General features: G+C 46.5%; 1 protein-coding gene across 1 annotated transcript in view; it reads left to right on the top strand.

Moving 5' to 3' along the window:
* Positions 1–3,636: 3,636 nt before the first annotated feature.
* FAT4 (FAT atypical cadherin 4) overlaps positions 3,637–23,733 on the top strand; it is a 119,540-nt gene continuing 99,443 nt past the window's right edge. Inside the window, exon 1 of the mRNA XM_054283824.1 lies at positions 3,637–8,904. Within this exon, the coding sequence (XP_054139799.1) occupies positions 3,637–8,904 (5,268 nt within the window). The remainder of the gene's footprint in view (positions 8,905–23,733) is intronic.

The following is a 23,733-nucleotide window of genomic DNA, read 5'->3' as shown; positions in this document are numbered from 1 at the left end:
AGCTGCCTCCAAGGAATAATGAGAATGCCCAGTGCCCAGCCTTGCATCACTCAGGAGCACAGAGCCTTTGTGCTCTTACCTTCAGCTCATCAGACATAAAACACAGAAACCTACCTGCCAGATCTGCTGGATTCATGACCAGTTCCTGTCCTGGCTGCAGAATAAAATTCTCTCCCTGTTGTGATATTCAATTGCAACCCTGAGACCTCAGAGGGCTGTGTGAGATAATAGGTATGCATTCCATTTTCATTAGACTCACCCAAGGAACATAAATTGCTTAGAAACTTTTTCTTCTTTTCACTTCATCCATCAGCCCTCTGCTTCTGTGCTGTCTGTGCCTTCCAGCACAACATTTCAGCAGCATCAGGGCCCACTTGAGGCAAAAACAGCGCTGGAAGCACATTAAATGTGACAGCCAGATGTGTTGATCTGTTGACAATGGACACTGAGGTCGTTATTAAGACTTTGCAGTGGAGCATGAGCTGGACAGTGTTGGGATTAGATTGCTTCTCCCATATCTGGAGGTGAAAGCCTGATGAAGTGTTGGGAGGTGTTATCAACAGAGCTGGAGGCAAGGCAAAAAGTGCAAGAACGACCTATTCTTCACTTTATTTCCATCCCTGCAAGTTAAGAGTGGTGGAGTGCTTCTTAGCACAGACTTAACTCTGTTGAAATGTATTTGTGTTAACATACAAGGGGTCAAAACTCAAGCCACACTTATGCTGATGAACCACCAGAGTAACTCCACTGACATCCACAGACTTTATTATAAAGGTACTGCTTAACATCTCCCAAAGCTGCTTCAATTTTAATGGGCTTTTTCTTAGCCATTAAAATAACTTTAAAAAAGTACAGTTGGTTTTAAAGCATCTTCTAAGTTTGACTACATTTGAGACAGCTCACAGTTAAACTACAGTTGTAATGAGAAAATAATTTTTAAATTATTTTATGACTGAAAATTTTCTGTAAAATTTTGTATAACTTTTCATAAACATTTGGATTTTAAAAAGTAACTTTCTGAATCCTAAGGAATAGAATTTTGATATATTGAAACACTTATGGAATTTAAAGGGTGTTCTTTTTTCTTTTGTGAATGACTCATCTAAAAAAAACATTTTTACATCTACAGGTACAAAAGGCTTAAGCAAATTATGGTTTTGAAGAGGTTCTGAGATATTTACATCTATCATAACAGATCATTGATATAATTGCAAATATTAAATTACAGGGCCTGTAAACGGGCAATTATATTTTGTTTGATTCATTCTCATGTGTTGCAAAACTTTGCAATGTAGAATTTTATTTTAACATAATGCAAGGGGAACAGATGATATTTCTGAGATCTAATATTGACAGACATTACTTATGAGTCTCTAGAGTAGCAAAACATGGTGCTTTAAAACCTATTGCCTAGATATTCTCCTGTTTTCTGGATATTCTTTCTTGCCCAGAATTTTAGCCATTTTGCTTATCTCTGATGTACAGTATTTAAAACACTGATGTTATGCTTTCATATATTTAAATTTCCATACTTTTGCAGCAGCATTTCTTATTTTGACATTTGAGAGAAGTACCCAGAGGGAAGCACAAACTTATGGGCACAGAAGAGCTTGAACAATGTCAGGACAAGGTTGTGCTTGTTCCACATGAAATATAGGTGGTTAGTAATTCTAATCAGAACTGGGGAAAGAACCAACGCCCCTTTCAGGGGCAGAATGTTTCTCCGGGCTGTCTTTTGGATTTGGAGGTCAAATTTATGTGGCAGATGCGATAAATTCCATGCAGTGAGGAAAAAACTCCAGTGACTGGGACGTGATGAATGCTCCAAGACTTATTCTAGTGAAGATGCTATCCTATGTTCTCGATGTCGGTAATCATCCCCCTCCAGCCCATATAATCTTACTTTTTCGCGAATCGCTGTTGGATTTTGATGGCTCACAAGCCGCGAGCATTTTTGCGATGGAAGTTAAAGAAAGCCCCTTTCGAGGCTGCAGGCGAGGGCCGATGCGCGCCTGTAGGTGGAGTTAAATATCAAAGAACCGGAGCAGAGCGCGGATCCCGGCGGGGGCAGCACGGATGAGCCCTGCTCGGCTGTCCCATGGATTCATCCCCGCAGGAGAGGAGGAGGTGTTCACACCAAGAATAGTTAGCAGATGACTTGTCTCCCGCTAGACTGGTGCAGCTAGGAAAGGCAGAGCGCTGCGAGGCACCAAAGCCCTTCTCCAGGTCGGATGCAGACGCGGAGAAATGAAAACTAAATACAGGCAGGGCACAGCAGTGCCAGGCAGGGAGAGGTGCTGTGCCCATGGGGTCGGGGCTGATCGCGGGTGTGAGCATCCATTCCTGGAGGGATTTGCAGGAATTACTGGTCCGAGGTAGCTCTTCGTGTTAGGTGACAATAGAAAACAAGAACCACCCGTTCTTTCTTACTGTTTCCAGTCAAGATTGCTGCTAATGGTCATTTGACCTCCCTTTCTTTAATCATATCCAGGGTACTAGTGGGGAACAAACTGCCTTTGGCATCATGTCCTTCTACACTCCCCTACTTTTTTTTTCCACTTCTTTTCTCACTTTTCCGACTTTTCCATGCTGGAAAATACACTACCAGGTTCTTTAACTCACAGAGAAAAATAAACTCTGTAATTTGCTCATCCCTTATGCGGCTATGCTGGATTTACCTTGTCATTTTAATTGCCAGATTTACCTTTGGGACTTTGATTGCCACCTATAGATTTGTGTTTACAACCGCTGCTTGTATTTAAAGAAGAATTCGCAGAAAATTTTGCTGCCTCCTCGGATCTTCCTCGGGTTTTTGCAGGTTTTTTGGGATGGAGGAAGGATTTGGGCTTTTCGGTGCGCACCGTGGGATGCTCCGGCATCCCGGCGATGCTGCCGGGCGGAGCGGCAGAGGGCGCTGCGGGCCCGCGGGAGGCGCTGCCAGCGCCGCATCTTCCCGGGATAACGGGACCCGCAAGTTCCCTCCAGAGCTGCCTCCGAAGTGCGCGGAGCCCCGTGCCCGGTTCGCGGGCAGCCCGCCCCGCTGCGCTCCGCCCGGCTCTCCCGGCTCGCTGCCCGCTCCGGGCGGGAGCATCCCGTGGGACCCGCGCCCCGCTCCAGGGAGCTGCCCCCGCTCCGCGCCCGTCCCGCTCCCGCCGGGGCGGCCCCTCAGGTGCGGGGGGCGGGCCGGGGCGGGGCGGCGCGGCGCGGCGGCCAATGGGCGCCCGTGGGGGGAGCCTGCCCGGCCGTCAAGAGGGCCGGGATCCATGAGCGCCGGGCAAAGTTGGGTCCGGGCGTTCGCGCATCGCGGACCGGCTCTGCCGCCGTGCGCCCGGGCATGCCGGCGGGGCGGCGGGCACCGCGCGGGAGCGGCGGGCCGCGGGGGCCCCGGCGGTAGCGGCTGCGGCTGCTGAGCGGCGATGCGGCGCGGCGCCCCCGGCCGCCCCCCAGCCCCGGAGCGGCGGCGGGAGCAGCGGCGGCACAGCCGGAGCCGGAGCGTCCCGTGAGCGCGGCGCGCCGCCCGCTCCGCTGCCGTCTGCGTCCGGAGCGCAGCGTCCGCGGGTGCCGAGAGCGGCAGCGGGAGCGGGGCAAGCGGCGGCGCCGGGCCGCCCCCTCGGGGCGCTGCGCCCCCGGCTCGCCATGGGCCGCCCCCCCGCCGCCCGCGGGCCGCCGCCGCCGCTGCTGCTGTCGCTGCTGCTGCCGCTGCTGCCGCCGCTGGGGAGCGCCGCCGCCGCGGAGCCGCGCCAGGTGTTCCGGGTGCTGGAGGAGCAGCCGGCCGGCACTTGGGTGGGCACCATCGCCACCCGGCCCGGCTTCACTTACCGCCTGAGCGAGCACCACGAGCTCTTCGCCATCAACGCCACCTCGGGCGCCCTGCACACCCGCGCCACCATCGACCGCGAGAGCCTGGCCAGCGACGTGGTGGACCTGGTGGTGCTCTCCAGCCAGCCCACCTACCCCAGCGAGGTGCGCGTCCTGGTGCTCGACCTCAACGACAACGCGCCCGTCTTCCCCGACCCCTCCATCGTGGTGACTTTCAAGGAGGACACGGGCAGCGGGCGCCAGCTCATCCTGGACACTGCCACCGACGCCGACAGTGGCACCAATGGCGTGGACCATGGCTCCTATCGGATCGTGGCCGGCAACGAGGAGGGCCGATTCCGCCTGAACATCACCCTCAACCCCAGCGGTGAGGGCGCTTTCCTGCACCTGGTTTCCCGCGGAGGGCTGGACCGGGAGGCCACCCCCACGTACCAGCTGTTGGTGCAGGTGGAGGACAAGGGCGAGCCCCGTCGGCGAGGATACCTTCAGGTCAATGTCACCGTCCAGGATATCAATGACAACCCGCCCATCTTCAGCCAGACGCTTTACCAGGCTCGAGTGCCTGAGGACGCGCCCGTCGGGGCCAGCGTCCTCCAGGTGACCGCGGCCGATGCCGACGAGGGCACCAACGCTGACATCCGCTACCGCCTGGAAGGAGGCGATGGCAGCGGTGCTGGGGACGGGGCTGGCAGCCTTCCCTTCGAGGTGGACCCCGAGAGCGGGGTGATCCGCATCCGCGAGCGCCTGGACTACGAGGTGCGGCAGCAGTACTCGCTGACCGTGCAGGCCATGGACCGCGGAGTGCCGGCGCTGAGCGGCCGGGCCGAGGCCCTCATCCGCCTGCTCGACGTCAACGACAACGAGCCCCGGGTGAAGTTCCGCTACTTCCCGGCCACCTCCCGGTTCGCCTCCGTGGATGAGAATGCGGCCCCTGGCACGGTGGTGGCCCTGCTGACGGTGAGCGACGCCGACTCTCCGGCGGCCAACGGGAACATCTCCGTGTCCATCCTGGCGGGAAACGAGCAGCGGCACTTCGAGGTGCACAGCAGCAAGGTACCCAACCTCAGCCTCATCAAGGTGGCGGCCGCGCTGGACCGGGAGCGCATCCCGGCCTACAACCTTACCGTGGCGGTGGCGGATAACTACGGGGCCCCACCGCCACCTCCAGGCTCCCCCACTTCTGTCTTCTCCCCCGAGGGAGCGGTGGCAGCTCCCGTGAGCCGCTCCTCGGTGGCCAGCCTGGTGATCTTTGTAAATGACATCAACGACCACCCGCCCGTCTTCGGGCAGTCGGTGTACAGCGTGAACATCAGCGAGGACGTGCCCGCGGGCAGCTACGTGCGAGGCCTCAGCGCCACGGACCGGGACTCGGGCCTGAATGCCAACCTCAAGTACAGCATCGTCTCGGGCAACGAGCTGGGCTGGTTCTGCATCAGCGAGCACAGCGGGCTGGTCACCACGGCCGTCCCCGAGGGCACGTCCAGCTCCAGCAGGCTGGACCGCGAGACTGCTTCTCAGGTGGTGCTCAACATCAGCGCCCGTGACCAGGGTGTGCAGCCCAAGTTCTCCTACGCGCAGCTGGTGGTGACCGTCCTGGATGTCAATGACAACAAGCCTCGCTTCGGTCAGCCTGAGGGTTACCAGGTGGCCCTGGCTGAAAACTCCCTGTCAGGAACTGAGCTGCTTGTCCTGAGTGCCACTGATGGGGACCTGGGGGACAATGGGACTGTCCGCTTCTCCCTGCAAGAAGCCGAGCCGGTGCTGGCAGCAGTTGGCCCCTCCTCTGTGACCCCTCGCCACATGTTTCGTCTGGACCCGGTTTCAGGCAAGCTCAGCACCGTCTCACAGCTGGACCGGGAGGAGCAGTCTCACTTCTCCTTGCAGGTCTTGGCCACTGATTTGGGCTCTCCTCCCCTTTCTTCGGTGGCCCGAGTTAACGTGACGATCCTGGATGTGAATGACAATAGCCCCGTGTTTTACCCCATTCAGTATTTTGCCCATATCCAGGAAAACGAGCCAGCTGGAACCTATGTGACCACCGTGTCTGCCACGGACCCCGATCTGGGCCCCAATGGGACAGTCAAGTACAGCATCTCAGCTGGAGATACCTCCAGGTTTCAGGTCCATGGGCAGACAGGAGTCATCACAACAAAAAAAGCCCTGGACAGGGAGGAGAAAACTGCTTACCAGTTGCAGATTGTGGCCACTGATGGTGGCCATCTTCAGTCTCAGAACCAAGCCATTGTCACCATCACTGTCTTGGACACACAGGACAACCCCCCTGTTTTCAGCCAGGGCACATACAGTTTTGTTGTCTTTGAAAACGTTGCCCTGGGTTACCACGTGGGTACTGTCTTTGCTTCCACCATGGACCTCAACACCAACATCAGTTACCTGATTACCACGGGTGACCAGAGGGGCGTGTTTGCCATCAACAGGGTGACGGGGCAGATCACCACAGCCAGTATCATTGACAGGGAGGAGCAGGCATTTTACCAGCTGAAGGTGGTTGCCAGGGGTGGGGCGATAACTGGCGATGCCGTGGTCAATATAACTGTCAAAGACTTAAATGACAATTCCCCACACTTCGTTCAAGTGGTGGAAAGTGTAAATGTTGTTGAGAACTGGAAAGCTGGGCATACCATATTCCAGGCCAAAGCTCTTGATCCTGATGAAGGTGTTAATGGCATGGTCCTTTACAGCCTGAAGCAAAATCCAAAGGGCTTGTTCTCAATCAATGAGCAAACTGGTGCTATAAGCTTAACGGGGCCGCTTGACATAAATGCTGGGTCTTACCAGGTTGAAATCCTGGCCTCGGATATGGGGGTGCCTCAGCTGTCCTCCTCCTTTATCCTGACTGTCTCTGTCCATGATGTAAATGATAACCCGCCTGTGTTTGACCAGCTTTCCTATGAAATTACTATTTTGGAGTCAGAGCCTGTGAATTCCAGGTTCTTTAAGGTACAGGCTTCTGACAAAGACTCGGGAGTGAATGGTGAAATAGCTTACAGTATAATTGAAGGAAATGCTGGGGATGCCTTTGGCATATTCCCAGATGGCCAGCTGTATATAAAAAGTGAACTGGACCGTGAGCTTCAGGAAAGATATGTTTTACTGGTCGTTGCCTCTGATAGAGCAGTAGAACCACTCAATGCTACTGTGAACGTTACTGTGATTCTGGAGGATGTAAATGATAACAGGCCCCTGTTCAACAGTACCAACTATGTGTTTTATTTTGAAGAGGAACAGAGAGGTGGGTCATACGTGGGTAAAATAAATGCTGTAGATAAAGACTTTGGGCCGAACGGTGAGGTCAGGTATTCATTTGAGCATATGCAGCCAGATTTTGAGCTGAACACAGTAACTGGGGAAATCAGGAGCACTCATCAGTTTGACAGAGAAGCTCTCATGAGGCAGAGGGGAGCTGCAGTGTTTAGCCTTACAGTAATAGCCACAGATCAGGGGTTGCCAAAGCCTCTGAAAGATCAGGCAACTGTACAGATCTACATGAAAGACATCAATGATAACGCACCCAAGTTTTTGAAAGATCTTTACCAAGCCACTATATCAGAATTGGCAGCAAATCTGACACAGGTGCTGCGAGTTTCTGCCTCAGATGTTGATGAAGGGGTTAATGGGTTGATTCAGTATTCTGTAATCAAGGGAAATGAAGAAAATCAGTTTGTAATAGACAGCAGCACAGGCCAAGTGACCTTAGTAGGCAGACTAGATTACGAGGCTACTGCATCATATTCCCTTGTCATCCAAGCAGTAGACTCAGGAGCCGTTCCCCTAAGTTCAACTTGCATGTTGAGCATTGATGTGTTGGATGAAAATGACAACAGCCCTTCCTTCCCTAAATCAACCCTGTTAGTGGATGTCTTGGAAAATATGAGGGTTGGTGAGCTTGTGTCATCTATCACTGCCACTGATTCTGATTCAGGCAACAACGCTGACCTCCACTACAGCATTACAGGCACAAACAATCACGGGACCTTTAGCATCAGTCCCAACACCGGGAGTATTTTCCTTGCCAAGAAACTGGACTTTGAGACACAATCTCTGTATAAGCTGAACATAACGGCAAAAGACCAAGGGAGGCCCCCGCGATCCTCTACCATGTCAGTGGTCATACACATCAGGGATTTCAATGATAATCCTCCTCATTTTCCTCCGGGAGACATCTTTAAGTCAATTGTCGAGAACGTTCCTGTGGGCAGCTCTGTCATTTCCGTGACTGCTCACGATCCGGACGCGGATATTAACGGGCAGCTAACGTATGCCATCATCCAGCAGATGCCGAGGGGGAATCACTTCCGTATCGACGAGGTGAGAGGGACAATATTTACCAACGCTGAGATCGACCGGGAGTTTGCCAATCTCTTTGAGCTGACGGTCAAAGCCACAGATCAGGCCGTTCCCGTGGAGTCCAGGCGCTTTGCCCTCAAGAACGTGACCATCCTGGTGACGGATCAGAACGACAACGTGCCCGTGTTTGTGTCGCAGAACGCCCTTGCAGCCGACCCCTCGGTGGTGATCGGCTCCATCCTGACCACCATTATCGCTGCGGATCCCGACGAGGGTGCCAACGGGGAGGTGGAGTATGAGATAGTCAATGGAGACACCGAAACCTTCATCGTGGACCGCTACAGCGGGGATCTGAGAGTGGCCTCAGCCTTGGTGCCTTCTCAGCTCATCTACAACCTCATTGTTTCTGCCACCGACCTGGGCCCCGAGAGGAGAAAATCCACCACTGAGATGACTATAATCCTGCAGGGGGTTGATGGGCCTGTTTTCACTCAGCCCAAATACATCACCATCCTGAAGGAGGGCGAGCCCATCGGGACGAACGTGATCTCCCTGGAGGCGGCGAGCCCGCGGGGCGCGGAGGCGCAGGTGGAATATTACATTGTGTCTGTTCGCTGCGAGGACAGGAGCCTGGGGCGGCTCTTCACCATCGGGCGCCACACCGGCGTCATCCAGACCGCTGCCATCCTGGACAGGGAGCAGGGAGCACGCCTCTACCTGGTGGATGTTTATGCCATTGAGAAGTCGTCTCTTCTGCCCCGCACGCAGCGAGCAGAGGTAAAGGTTTATGCAGTAATTATTTGTCTTGTTGCTCCTGTGTAATTCCAGGATTATGGTTGGGTTTTCATTGAAGTTGTGGTGTCAGTGTTGGGCCATGAGCATGGGCTCTGAGCAGCTCATGACATGGAAGTTCTTGCCATCCCTGCCTGCCTGAGTCCCTCAGATGACAGGTCTCCTCACACACCTCCAATTTTGGTTACTTTTCTATCTAACTCAGTGATGAGTATGAAAATGGTTTTGTTTCTCTTCCTGGATGTGACAGGTGGTAAAAGTGTAACATTTTATTTGGAAACTTCCCTTATCACAAAGCCATTTGCCTTGACTGAAGGGTCTTTAAAGGTTTTCTGCCTGACTAGCTTGAAAAGCAGTGGGTGGAAACCAGGTTTGAAATGTCATCTGTGAAGTACAAGTATTTTATTTGCTCTGTTTTCAGTCACAGAGCTGATCATTCACACTGCTCCTGCTGTCTTCTGTGGCAATACTGAGAAGCCAGGTGTGAGAATGAGTCTTGTGTTTGCTTTAAGTTGCAGCATCTCCTGGAGCTGCCTTCTGCACTTCACCATGGCCTTTGACTTGCCATGCCTGGGAATTTGGGGCTGGCCCTGCTGAGTGGGCCAGCCGGGAGAGGATGGATGGTGGTAGTGTGTAGTGGTTTAACCATTTCCCTCTCTGGCTGAACATACCCCTCAGTGCTGCACAGCCCCACAGATCCCCCAGCCACACTTCCTCCTGGGAATTAAGTGTTAGTTTTGATACTGTGGTGGTTTGCAGGTTTGGGGTTTTTTTTTGGTTTGATCTTAGCAAAAGTGGTATTTCCAATTCTTACTTGACAGCTGTGGATTTTTTTCTCGTCATAGCTGCTTTTGTTGTTTCTTCTTCAGGTTAAGTATGATATGTGTGTGATGTTGCTCTCCCATCTGGCTGTAACAGATCCTCTCTGAAGTGATTGTCAGGGATTTTGAGCACTGCTCCATCTCAGAGATGTGATCCCATCCTGCTGTGTGTGCAATGTGCTACTGATGGTCATGTGTTGACCAACAGTAGAGTATTGGAAAAAGACCTGTTTTAGCAGTGCTGCTGGTTAAGTAATCCATGCTATTTTTATGAGAATATTCCTGCTGCGTAGGGCTTTGTACCCCTGCTAACAATTCGTAAAAGAGACACCTTTATAATTTTTTCCTTACTATTGTGTCACATTTTGTCTTGGTGGACAGTTGTTTTGAGGGTCAGGCCTTTGCCATTGGGCATTTGGATCACGACCCTTCAGCTCTGAGTTTGAGCAAAGAGTTTCTTGGCTGGGGAAGGACTCATAGGAGACCCAACCCCATGGCTTCAATATTCTTACGTGTTGTAAAAGCGTTTAACATGAGTATTTGCTGAGCAGGGAAGAGAACAACCATTGAAACTTCAAACAAGTTTTACACTGTTGAATGCAAACCACTTCTGAAATCACAAGCAAATGTTTTATTCTGTAAAGAACACTGAGAGGCATAATTGGGAGTTAGAATTTCCTCTTACTGGTTGTATCTTTATAGCCTCTAAAATGTGCCTTCTCCCAAATGTAATTAGCTTACTGTGCTTCTTTGTAAATGTATTATAAATTATAATCAGCTTTCAACTTTCAAAAACATAACCATATGCAGTCTTCCTCTTAACTGATGGGATTTCTCTGGGAGGCTTTTGCTGTCCAGCACAAGAACTGCTACAGTGGCATTCTGTGTGCAAGCTGACTGTCAGTGGGTGCTGAATAAGCAACACAACTTTTTTTTCATATATTCATATATATTTTTTTTCTATTTGATTTTGTTTGTTGGTTTTGGTTTGGATTTTTTTTTTTTTTTTGGGGGGAAAAAAACATGAGTTTTCATTGAAGTGTATTTTCTTTCTTCTCTTATGAAGAGTGTTGGGTTTTGTGTCTCGGTATGGTTAAAGAAAAGGGAAAAATAGTAATAGGATAGTCTTAACAATATCTACATGGTTATTCTTCATTGCCTGCCATGCTCTCTGCCCTGATGCCAGAAATCATCTTAACTGCAGCGTGGCATGTGAGAGAACCACTGAGCACAGGGAGCTGCCCAGTGCTAAACGCGCTAAACCACTGGCCCGGAGAGCAGCAGGAGTAAGGAAGTTAATGGATCTTTTGTCTGATACAGACTGCAGCAGTGGGTCTGGGTGACAGGTACCTGGTGTGAAATAGAGATATTTACAGTTTTGAAGCAGTGACTCGGCTTTGTCTGGCAGCACAAAAGAGGAGCAGGCTTGCATGAAACCACTTGCTCGAGAAATGAATTAATCCTTGTCCTTGGAAGTGGTGTGATTCTCCCCCTCCTAAATTCTGTCACTAATTTATTTACCTTCTAAAATAATATCAAATACATGGAAAAGATGCACCTAGTGCCCTAACTGAAGAAGAAAGTATCTTTTCAATATTTCTCATCCATCCCTTGTAGGAACTTTGTGACCAGAGTGTCCAAGGGCAGAACTTTGCAGTGGCAGGACTGTGGGGAATCCTTGCTGAACCCAGAGCAGCTGACGTGCCTTGAAACTGAACAGTTCTGTTATTTTCAGTAAAGTCACAACAAAAGTTTAGGAAGCAAAATGTTTGTTTACAATTTGTGGTTAGTGTTTTCATCACTGGCTTTTTATCTTGCGTATGTTTCCGTGTTTGTTGTTACTGTATGGAAAGAAAAGTGGTGGTGGGGTGTGTGTCAGGAAAATGCAAGTAGTGAAGTAAAGCTTTCTTCAAATACCAAATATTTGAGATTCTAAAGGAAACTCAAGTGCTTCTTCCAGTGTATTTTACAGCTAGATGGTGTAATTTTGGATGGTAGTTGTTGAATCTGAAAGGTTGTTTTTAAATTTTATTTTGGGTTTTTGTCCTATTTGTAATCTACAGTGACAGACCAGATGATTTGATATTGTGTGAATGTTTTTGGTGATCAGTCGCAGCTTTTCTCCCTGTTGTATTAATCATTAGGTTAATACAATCATCACTCTTCATCTCATGTGAAAAAGAATAATGTAGGTGTCTTAAAGGGGTCTCTTCAGTTTGCCATTCCAAACCTTTTTTAATGTTTCTGCTGGTGGAAAACCAGCAACTGCTAAACTCCTTTCTCGTGGCTTTCCAACATAAATCCTCTTTTAACCTTTTGGGCAGGGCTGAGGGTTTCACCATCATGATTTTATATTTAATATAGAATGGCTGATGCCTGCTGGCATCCCTTGCACACCTCATGGCTCCCCTCAGCCCTGCCTCCCCAGACAAGCACTGCATGCTGTGGGATATTTTGGGTGGCCCTGTGGTGTACCCTGCTTTGTGTCTGGCAGCAATAATAGGAATCCAGGGACAATACCTCATCTTCTGTGCTGTGTAACCAGGGATTAAGAGGAATTAGACAGGATCTGCAGTTTGTGTGTTTAACCCTTCAGTGGGTGGCTTCCTTGAAGGGAGTCGAGGCCCTTTGTATATAATTTATAGGGATTTATGTATCATCTGTGCCAGTTGAGAGGGGGTAACACTTTGGGAGGTGAACTCCTCAGCATCTTTCATAGACTTCAAAAAGGTTCATAGCTCCCAAGGAAGGGAGGAGACGGGTGTACGTGAGGAAGGTGTATAAACTTCAACTGAAAGATTTAGTGGTGGTATTGATTTGAAAATGGAAATACATGGAGAGGCAGATCAGTGGTCCTGTTGGTGCCTTTTACCTGGGAATGTTAATCCTCTCAGAAGAGGGGGATTGTCTTCATTTGCAGGCAGGGTGAATTGAGATGCTGGGCTTTCTTCTGCTCTGCATTTGTAGCTTCATCTTAATTCATGATTGCTGTAGGCACAGAGTTTGTGGTGATTGGAGTGGGGCTGTGGCCAAGCCTCATCCCCAATGGGCCCAGCTGTGAGCAGCAGGTGAATGCTATTGAAGGTAACGAGAGCCCAGGGCACTGCCCAACCACCAAAGGGAGCAGAGGGCACACAGGTGCAGGGCATCAGCAGGAGGGGATAAAAGGCTGGGCTGAGGGACAGGAAGGGCAGCTGCCTGCAGCCTTCTGAAGTGGCAGGATGTTACTCTGTGTGGGCTGAAGCCTTCTGGAATTGTATAGTGACACTCTGTGTGTTGTGGCTGTCTCAGCTGTGACAGATGGACACTGTTGGGGATCTTGGACTTCCAAGCTGGGGAGGTGCTTCTGCCTTATTCAGGTAAGATGTGGGCATTTCAGACAAGCTTGGTTAAAATCTGGACCTTAATGAAGAAAGGCAGGGTGAATGGCCCTGGCCTCCTGGGAAGACAATCACAGGAGGGTTCGCCTGGATTCGTTAGGAACTGCAGCCATTGCTGTAAACCTAGGATTGCATGGTGTGAGGAGCTGATGTGGAGCTTTTTGTCCCAGCCCAGGCTGTGTCCTGTGGCTGTGCTGGTTCTGTGTCACTCCTGCATCCAGGACTGTGGTGTCCCTCACCATCCCACTGAGAGAGGAACAGGAGTCCAGACACTGAAGGTGCTGCTTCTCCAGCCAAGCTGGCTAATGCAAGGCTTTAAATTTAGTAAGGGAATTAGAAACCCACTTCAGAGAAGTCTTATCTGGCATGTCTCATATTTACCAGCACAAATAAGAACAATGGGGTTCTCCTTGTATTCATGCTATTTATAAATTGGTTCATTCTTTAATGATACATGGCATATCAATTGTTGCCTGAAAAAGGAAACTGCTTATGAAATGTTGGAGTAAACAATGAAAATCTGCTGCCTTGTCCCAGCTCCAAAGACACTTTTTTTTCCCTTCCTAAAACTGATATTGCTGGTTCTAAGAAATGTGTAATTGTTTAAGTTACTGCTGTCATTTGCATGATATGAAAAAGGATCTCTAAGCTGTTCTTGAACTAGAGTGGGAGATGAATGTTCCTTATGTAGAAAACTATTCAAAACCAATTTGTGTCTTTTGGTTCAAAGCTGGCCCTTTTTTCATCCTCTCTAATTTCTTTAATGAATCTGCCTTGCTACATGTTCTTAATATCTAGAATTTCTCATTTCTTTGCTATTTTAGCAGCCTTTGGGCATTTTTGCATGTGAGGTCACCTAATAATTTTTATGTTAAAAATCACTAGACTTCTAAAAACAACATTCTTTATTATGGAAAATATTATTTTTCATGCGTCTCTAGTGCAAACACTAGACATTACAGCCAAAAAAACAGGGCAAAATTTTCATGTGCTTATTTTTGCTAAGTGTTAAATTCTTCATACAAATCTCCAAATGCTTCTTGGGTCCTATACATGTTAATAAGTGAGTCCTTTTCCATGTAAAATGATATCCCCAGGGCTGAGGGAGTGCAGTGCTCTTGCCATGTGTTAGGTGAAGCAATGAGTGGCTGCCCGTTTGCTCCAGGAGTTGGTCTCCCAAGCCTGCTTTGCCCTTTTGGTGTCCCCAGCCCTCACCTGTGTTTTACTGGGGCAGGACTGTGTTGGTGGTGGTGTCTGAGACCTTTGCTGTTGTTCTTGTGCGGTTTCTCTGAGGCTGCACCTCACCAAAGGATGCTCATTCCCTTTGGACTGGCAGAAGTTTCCATGTTCTGAGCCTCTCCAGGTTTGAATTGCTGCTCCCCACCCCTCCAGGACCAAGGTGTCCATTTAATTTATATCAAAGCAAGCCCTTGTATGACATAGTTCTGCTGGTGCAGTTTGTTTTAACTGTGTCTAGAGTGGGGAACAGCGCTGCTGGTAACTCAGTTTGGTTTCTTGCTCTCTGGAGACAAGCCCTGGCACACTTGTGTCCCAGTTAAAAAAAAATGAATTTATGGGGACAGAAATTGAAGTGAAACAAAGAGTTTTCCTCACATGTTCCCCAGGACTGGAAAAGCAGATCAGAATGGTGCATCAGTACCATACTGATTTGTTTCAGTGAATTTATAGCCTGGCTGGGCTTTGCCAAGAATAATAGCAGCTACGTTAGAGAAACTGTGCCTTTGTTTTACTGAGACGTTTCTCTCTATTCTAATAAATCTTATTTTTAATTAGACCCTCAGTCTAGACTGTCAGGCAGGTTTGTTTTTACAGTGCTCTATTTTTGTTTACTTCCTCGCAGGGAAAACATTCCAAAAGGACAGTAGAACAGATGGAAACTGATAGCCATGATCACACTGTAAAAATACATCGAGCTGCATTAGTTAATGCAAAAGAATTTCAAAGGGCCTGTTATGAAGTGGTAATTTATGTGCCAACAGCTATGCAGAAAGTAATGGAAACAAGAGTTTGCCTCAGCATTTCATGTCTGTAGCCATCACACATGCATGCTGATGGTAGGTGGCTTGTGTTGACACATCCTTAGTAAGTGATCTTGGTCTTAAATGAGTGTGCAAGGGTTTTGCTGCAATTAATGGAGCCATCCAGAGCTACAGACAGAAAGGCATTCAGCAGCTCTGAGGCTCAGACAGGTGGAAGAAGATGCTTCTTCTTTTGGAGAACAGCATCTTGTTGCAGATGCTCCTCTCCAAAGAGCATCTTTGCTCTTCTACCTTCTCATCCTCTTCACTCTGTCCCAAAGGTGGCATCATCCCATGGGCAAGTTTGGGTTCCCTGCAGTGCCCCTGTGAGGATATTATGACTCCCAAGAGCCCTGTGAAGCTGGTTTGGATTCTCTAATTAGGGCTGGAACATGAAGACAGGGTTTTCCTCGTGGATGTTTAAGTGAAATAAATGGGAATAGGTTTGTGATGTGCCATATATTGAGCCTTGTGAATAGTCCCTCTCCAGCTCTCTTGTAGACCCTTTAGGTGCTCTGAAGTCTCCCTGGGCTCTTCTCCAGGCTGAACAACCCAGCTCTGTCAGCCTGACCTGACACAAGGGGTGCTCCAGCCCTCATGTCATCTCCTTCTTATTAAATTGTTTATGAATGGCACTGATAAAACGGATGGGCTGGAGCCTTTGTGTTTTACAAGTTACTTCTGACTCCTTTCCAGGCCCTCAGTTGGATCTCTCTTTTATGGGGCATCTTAAGAGCACAGAGCTTGGCTGTCTCTGTTGCTGATGGGAAGCAAGAGGGGATTTATGAGCTGGGTTAGGACAGCAGCTGCTTTTGGAGCTCGCAGCTCATTCCTGTGCTCTCTCCTGGTGTGTCCTGCCTTTGGGAGCAGGCTGTGCCATCCTGCCAGGGCCTTTCTGCCACGTGTCACCTGTGGAGCTGCTCTGGGCTGGGCCATAACTCTGCCCTGATACTGCTGCCCATGCAAGGTTATCATCTGCTGCTGAAGCAGAAATTAACAAAAGACTCTTTCAACCCAATGAGTTATGCCAACGAGTGTTAGTTTTGGTTATAAAATAATTTAATTTTTTTCCTCAAGGATTTCTCTGGAGGTAGTTTGTTTGAATTTTAATGCTTCTGAAGCCTTTTCAAGATGTTTTCTTTGTCTAAAGCAGAAATAAGAAGAATATTAATGTAAGGTTTTAACCAAGTGCTCCATACCTAGTCCTCTTTGGGTTTTAAGGCAAACATGTAGTTTTATAATAACCCAGACTTTTCAGCACTGAAAGTTTTGTGGGTTTTTTGACATCAGTTTGTTTTTTGGGCCAATCTAGGAGAAGACTGTTAGTTCCCAGAACATGTATATGATGTTTCACCTACCCAGATGTGTAGTCCTCTTGCTAGGCTAAGAACAGAATTTATATCCTACTTGTACCAAATTAATTGAAGTAGCATCCAACACTAGATTGTGTGGCTCGGTGTAATTCAGTGCTAATTGGCTTTCAAAACAAGAATTTGATCTGCAGCATCCTGAAGCACTTGGGGAGAGGAAAAAACTCCAAGTTCCCATCCCATGGCACTATGTACATTAGGACAGAAAACACTACTTTAAGCTGGAGGGGTATGTTTGCCACGGGCACTGTGCATGGGAGAATAAGTGATTCTATTTCCCTCCGAGTGTACTAGGAGAGAAATTGTTCCTTGGAGAGAGCCGAGCCGAGGGCTTTTCATGTCAACTCCTTTGTGGATCATACTTGATAAACCAAGAGAATTCTCCTGAAGTAGTTCAGAGGAATAAATAAGATGCCAGACCTGTGCTGCACATCTGTAGTATATGTGTTTAAAGCTTGAATTTTCCATAGGGGTTTTATTCTATAATATTACACCTCAGGGTTCCTGGTGTTTTCCATGTTTTCATTCTTTATTCTTTTCAATACAACATTTTTTTTTAATCTATCAAAGTGTCATACTTCCTGAAATATTGAAGACATGTTGCTATTACAAAGCTGTTTAGAAACAGAAGGCAGACTCAGTAGTTGATTGTACTCCTAATCTTTTGAGACCTGCAGTTCTGAGTGTATTTAAATGACTTTTTTTTTTTCCCGAGCATGATTCTAGTCCCTTTGAAAGTTGCCTTATAAATGTTTTTATGCCTGCTTGCTTTGAGGAAAGAATTTGAGCCTTTATGATTTCAGTGAACGCATTAATGAAAATCCAGATTTTTAACCCCAGTAGGGTCCTGTCAGATTGTCTGGAAACTAATTTATGGTGGTGGTGATTTTCTTACCACTGTTTTCTTTCTTTAGCAGTGCCTTTAGGTCCTCCTACATTTTAAACTTTTGAGGAATTAGCCTATTTTGTTTTATTTCTACCTATACATTTCTAAACTCCAGATAATTCCTATGGTCAGCACTGAAAGTTGCGCAGGGTTTTTTGACATCTGTTTGTTTTTTGGGCCAAGCTACCAAGTGGGGTTGCAGTTCCTCCAACGAGGTTAAGTGTTTGTGTTGAGATTGTAATTAATTAAACACATGCACCAATACCTTGTTATTTCAAGTCCTGGAATTAAAAAACTCAGAGCATTGCCTGGCCTGCAGCAGCAGAGAGGGAGGAAGAGGGAGGGGACTTTTTCTTGCAGGGCAGGATGATATGGGGTAGGAGCAAGCTGCCAAAACGCTTGGATCAGACTAAAGGAACACAGATGGCTGAGGCTGATAAAGGTGTCTCTTATTGTGTTGGTTTGTTGTTTTTTTTTAATTCTTTCTCCTCAGCACTGTTTTGAGTTTGTGTGTGAGGGACGGGTAAGAGGGGAGGAAGACAACTGCATTGTATGATGTGTTTATTTGGATACATTTTACAGCCTAGGGAAGGAGTTGAGTGAATTCAATACTCCTCAGTAGGATGCCAGAGGCTGGAGCTAAGCCCTCCTTTTAGGTTTCTGTAACAAATGAACAATAATGGATCTTCAGGGATTTATGTCCTGCTGTCCAACCTTCATTTCTTATCTGCTAATAGAAAAATCCCCATCCACTGCCTGGAGTAGCTTCTAAAAATTGGACTGAGAGGCCTTGGAAGTGTGTGGCTGCCTCTGCTCACAACCAGCTCTCCTCTCACAGGCCCCTTTGTGTCTCCTGGACCCCCAGGGGATTTATCACTGTGATAATTTACTTATTGCCATGCTTTATGATATCTGTGTGTAAACATGAGGTGTATATACAGAAGACACCCATGTACAAATAAATTACCTCCAAGAAGGAGGTGCCCAGCTCTGCCTGGTGGAAGCCAGGCCTCACCACAGGACAGGAATGTGTTAAGGAATAGCAAGTCCCACAGACTCTAAATCTGGGCAAAGCCCAGTTCTTCTTCTTAGCATTTGTTATTAATTGTTGTAGAAATTAACTGGTCACTGCTATCTGGAGATGTCATGTGTGAACTTTGAAGCTGCAGGAATAAATCACTGCCACCAGACGTGGTGGCTGTTCCAAGTCTGTCAGAGCTGTTCCACCCATGAGCAGCACCATCCATCAGGGCAAGGCTGAGGAGAAGGGAGGAGAGGCAAGGCCTTTTTTCCCTATTTAAAGCAAAATCTTTAGAGATTTCCCTATTTAAAGCAATCTCTTTAGAGGGCCCTAAGATCCTGGCCTTGTGAATCATGGTGGTAGTGTAGCTGGAAATCTCCAAGGTGTTCTTCCCAGTAAGCATGGAAGAAAAATGGCACATGAGACTTCACACTAGGGCAAATAAATTTAATTTTGGATATCTTTTTTCAATTTGCAGTCATTAAGTTGAAATATCACAGTTATTTTTCATAAAAACTACGATATTAAAAATCTAATTACAAAGTCATACTCCTAATGGTGTAACTTAGCTTCATCCAAATCAGGGCTAATTTGGTCTGTTGTCTTCCAGATAATCTTTTTGCCCTTCCTTGATCATCCCACGTGTATCTGTTTTTAAAACACCCATGGAAATACAATTTACAACAGTCAAACTGCTCAGAACTGATGGAGGGAGACAGTCTTACCTTCTGAGATTTAGTGCCATAGAAATGAGTGTGCTTTTCTGATACCATGACATCTCACATGTGCAACCAATCTCTTCTAAAAATACACCCTAATATTATGATTATTAATTGTGGCTACCACTATACCAATAGAAAAATAAATGCAGTCCAGCTACATTCCCTTTTCTTAAAAAAAAAAAAAAGCCCCTTTGTGTGAGTGAGAAAATGCTACATTTTTTTTTCCCTGTAAAAATATAACATTGTTATTACAGCTTTGGCTCTCTAATGGTTGTATGAGCATGAGAATCTGGAGTATATGAAAGAAATTATTCCTAAACAGTGGACTGGCTTTTCTTTGGTTATGCTAATTTTCCTTTGCTGTAACTCTCTTTTATTTAGTTAAATTGCTCTTAATTTACATTGGTAGAACCAAGCAGAAAATAAGGCCCTGAGTACATGAGAAGGACCTCCTATTTGTGGAAATTAAAATCTATATTGAAAGTGACACAGGGTAAACACTAAAAAACATCTAACAAAAAGCTTGGCCCTTGCCAAGGAAATAAAGAAACCAAGACATTCTGCAGCCTGTAGTTGGGCACTTTACATGGCTGGAGCTCTGTGAAAAGGAATAGAAGGCAATGGTGGTAGCACAGTGCTCCAAGGACAAGAACTGGGCATAAATTTTGCTGCAGGGCGGCTTGATGGGGAGCAGTTTTGTGGGAGCCTGGGCTGAGAAGTCAAACTCCAGAATGCAATTTGTAAACAAATACACTGCTCCCTTCTCATATAATCACACATAATTGAGTATTAATTTAGTGGCTTTCTGTTGTGGCATAGTTTTAAAAAGACAAAAATTGGCTGTTTTGTCTGACTTATGTAGGGACTTGATGTCCACACAGGGACCTGTGTGCCTTGCTTAAAGTAAGCCACTATATTTGGGATTTGACTGAATTTCAGTAGTAGATCCCATAGTAGATGCAGGTTTCTGTTTATACTGGGAATAGCAACCAGGAAATCCTTCTGGAATGCTAGAGAGCAGGTTGGTGGTGACAGGTCCGCCTTTCTGAGGCTCCAACTTCACCTGCACATGGAAGGGTGTGAAATTCAGTGGTTCATAAATACTTAATCATGTTTAGGTGGCAATCTCCTGATAAGATATTCAGTTTACTCATATATTTTTTTTTTTTAATTTTCATTTCAGAAAGTTGCATTGGAATGAAAGAATTGTTCTTAGTAGGCTGAAATATACCTTTCACCACCACTCCAAAATCAATTTTGTTATGGTTCCAGCAAGTATCTGTGTCTGTATTTCTTCATTTGAAAACCAGAAGGCTGGTGTTTGGAATAAAGGATTCTGAAACAGAAACAGTGCATTAAATTTCCTTTGCAACTTCCTGAGACATTGATTAATTGGGACAGTCAGCATGGCTTGCTTTTAGAAAGAAAAAGCTTAATGATTAACTAAATTCTTTTTCTGGCCCCCACTGAGCATATAAAATGGTTATAAAGGAATGTAGAAGAGGCACAGTTGGAGTTGTTGTTGTTGTGCACAATAAAAACACAGGCAAATATTTCACAATATACTAAATGTAGCCAGAAACATTAATTTCCTTGTGATAGCTGTCAAGATCTTAATATACATGTGTGCTCCAGGTCATTTGATGGTTTTGGGAGAGAAAAGCTGTCACAATCTGTGGATTTTAGGTTCAGTAACACCTACCTTGAACGAATTAGCAACACTTCTTTTTATGTTTTGCAAACCAGGGATTTGATAAATTTTTACCAATGCTAAGCCAAATGACATTGCTCTAGCTTGACATTTCTAAGTGCTTGGTGAAAAGTAACAGGGCTTGAAATGTGCCCTGTCCAATGTGAGATTTTTTTTTTTTTTTGTCATCTGGGGAGATGAGAACTTTGTCCTGTAAGTAAGGGAATTGTAACCTTGTCCAACACAATTGACAATGGCTATCATATTCCACTTGTAATTCCATGTTGTTGGTTACCACCAGCAATGATTGCATCTTGCTGAAAAGTGTAATTATGTAGCTCCTGAATGAGTCCTACACAATTTCCAGGGTTTTGGAGATACCAACATGTGTGGGACACTACAATTTTTGCTCCTGTTCTATAACATCAGTTATTGAACTGATTCAATATTGTCTGCTTTTAAACCAGGGGTCTTGCGAGAATTAATTTTGGAAAACTCTGCTCTATCGGGGAAGAGTTGTCTTTATGTTAGCTGATAGCACTTAGGAAAAAATCACAGCAATCTACATTCTTTATTTCTTTCCCCCCAGTGATGTGAAGCAGAATAATAGGATATAGCTGTGTGATTCACCACAGCTTTACAAGAGTTTATGTAATGTAGTGGCAGTCTTGAATCCATTTAACAGATGTTATGTATAGATTTTAGGTGAAAGTTACACCAGGCTTTAATTTATATGTTTTGAAAGATATATCCTCTGTTGAACTACTTTATAAATATGCCATTGGAGGCTTACACAGTCAATGCCCATCAGCAGCTTCCAGCTCAGTGTTCTCATCTAATAAGTGCCCTAAAAGTCATTTTCCCTCTAAGATATTAAGCTCAGCTAGTGGTAGTTTCCCACTTGCCAGCTTGTGCACTCCTAAGCATTGGAAATTGCATTTTATCACGACAGAGGATGGCATTAGGTCTCTTAGAGTGTGTGAAAATCTCCTCAGAAAGATTTACAGCTCCAATCTGAGCCTAACATATACTTCTGAGGGATTGTTTGTGTTACAGGCTGATAGGTTTTGTCTGGCTCCCCTGGATTTTGAAAACATTGGTGGGATGGTGACACGCTGATGGGATGGTCTGGTGGTCTCTTGTCTTGAGGATTTACTGTCTTTTGAGGAATGTAAATTCTGCTCCAGGCTGGTTTGCATTAATTTTTAATGGTGACAGTGGCTCTATTTTCTGAAAACGGCCTGCACTGGACATTGGTATGAAAGCATTCAACAGGTTTGGAGCATCTGGACAGTCTCCTGGGACTGGGTTCCTTTCTTGAGCGGCTGTTTTGGGGTGGGAAGGGATTCCTCTGCAAGGCTGGACCTTCCCTCAATGGGAAGGGCCACCATACTGTGTATATATCCTTGACATAACTGGAGCCAAAGAATAACCCATTTTCTTTAGGATATTTTTATTCTGAGCCTTTATCTATTCTTGTTTTTTCTATAAAATTCTGTTCTCTGTCTTTATATTTTTTCATAGTTGCACATTGCAGCATTAACATTTCTCTTAAATCAAAGAGAAACTCGTGTTTTAATTTTTAACAGCACAACTTCTATGTTTAGCAGCTATTCTTTTGAAGCCAGAAATGTTGCAGTGGTTGGGTTTTACCTGTGCTTTGCAACAAACCTGCCAAAAAATAAGAAAGTTATCTAAAGATTTAATTAGTGGTGCAGCACCTCTCTCATCTTGGGAGGGTAATGGATTCCAGGAATGAAGGAATGCAGCTGCATCCAGGACAAGTCAGGGTTTTCCACAGCCCCAGTGGTCATTGAGGATGAGCATTTGGCTGATTGCAAGGGGATTTTCCCCGGGCATGGAGGTTGAGAGCTCTGGCAGCAGAGCAGATAACCACCCTTGGTTTGTGTAAATGTCCTCTTGCAGAGTGTAGAGACCCTCCTGGAGGAGAGCTGGGGAGATGAGGTCAGGGCAAGGAAATGGGATGTGTCAGCTTCCCCAGGGGAAGTGATGGAGCCTCTGATCCATTTAAATACCTTTACTGTAAAAGACAGGTACTATACTTTTTTCTTGAAATTGTAGTCTGGTTTTCTCTGTCATTGGTGGCACCCACAGGACTTACACTCCATTGCTAATTTCCAAATGTTGATTATCCGTGTGTGTGTGTCTGAGTGAGTATTCATTTGTATTTATTATTTTTGTTTAACACTTCTTCCTGCTCTGTTACTGGCAGCGGTATTTGATTTATTTCTGTGATTAATTCTTGCCCCTTTGAAATCCACAGAGCCTTTAAAATAAGAAGAAAGAAATCCTAACAATAATAGTAGCATTCAAACTCCTTTATCTTCATTTTGTTCCAGTGCAGTGGTGGATATTCCAAATTCTCCATGGTAATAGGGAAGTATTTCAGAAGCAAATATCTTGCCAGATCTTTGCATTTTCCCTACAATTATTGCTAAGGAGAAAGAGTACTTTATCAGCCATAGGCTTTGTAGCGCCAGAACACGGACGTTTCAAGCTGATGCAAATGAGAATTCTCTTTTCATTGTGAGTTTACTGCTGAAGCAGTGCAATTTTTTTTTTTTTTTTTTAAGAACCGGGGTTCTTTTCTTAGAGAAACTTGCCTGGCATCTCTTTGGTAGGCGGGCGGCGCGGGGCATCCCCGCGGTTCCTTCCAGGAGGAGCAGAAAGGTCTCTCCTTGCCTGGGCCGCCTCTGTTCCGCAGGGATTATGTGCTTTAGCTGCTTTCCCTTTGTGTGCTGCATTCAGGGCTCTGCTGCTGGCCCTGCGCTGGCCACAGTGGGGCTGTCCTGCTGACACGGAGAGAGCAAAGGCAAAAAAGAGAGCTGAGCGTTTGGCTGCTGCAAAGACAAGGAATTAACCAA

This window comes from Melozone crissalis, unplaced genomic scaffold, assembly GCF_028551555.1.
Source record: "Melozone crissalis strain CALT ecotype California unplaced genomic scaffold, PUWL_Pcris_2 ptg000039l_1, whole genome shotgun sequence".
In the NCBI taxonomy this organism is placed as follows: domain Eukaryota; kingdom Metazoa; phylum Chordata; class Aves; order Passeriformes; family Passerellidae; genus Melozone; species Melozone crissalis.
Note: the sequence above shows the minus strand (reverse complement) of the source record. Positions and strands in the feature narration are given on the sequence as shown.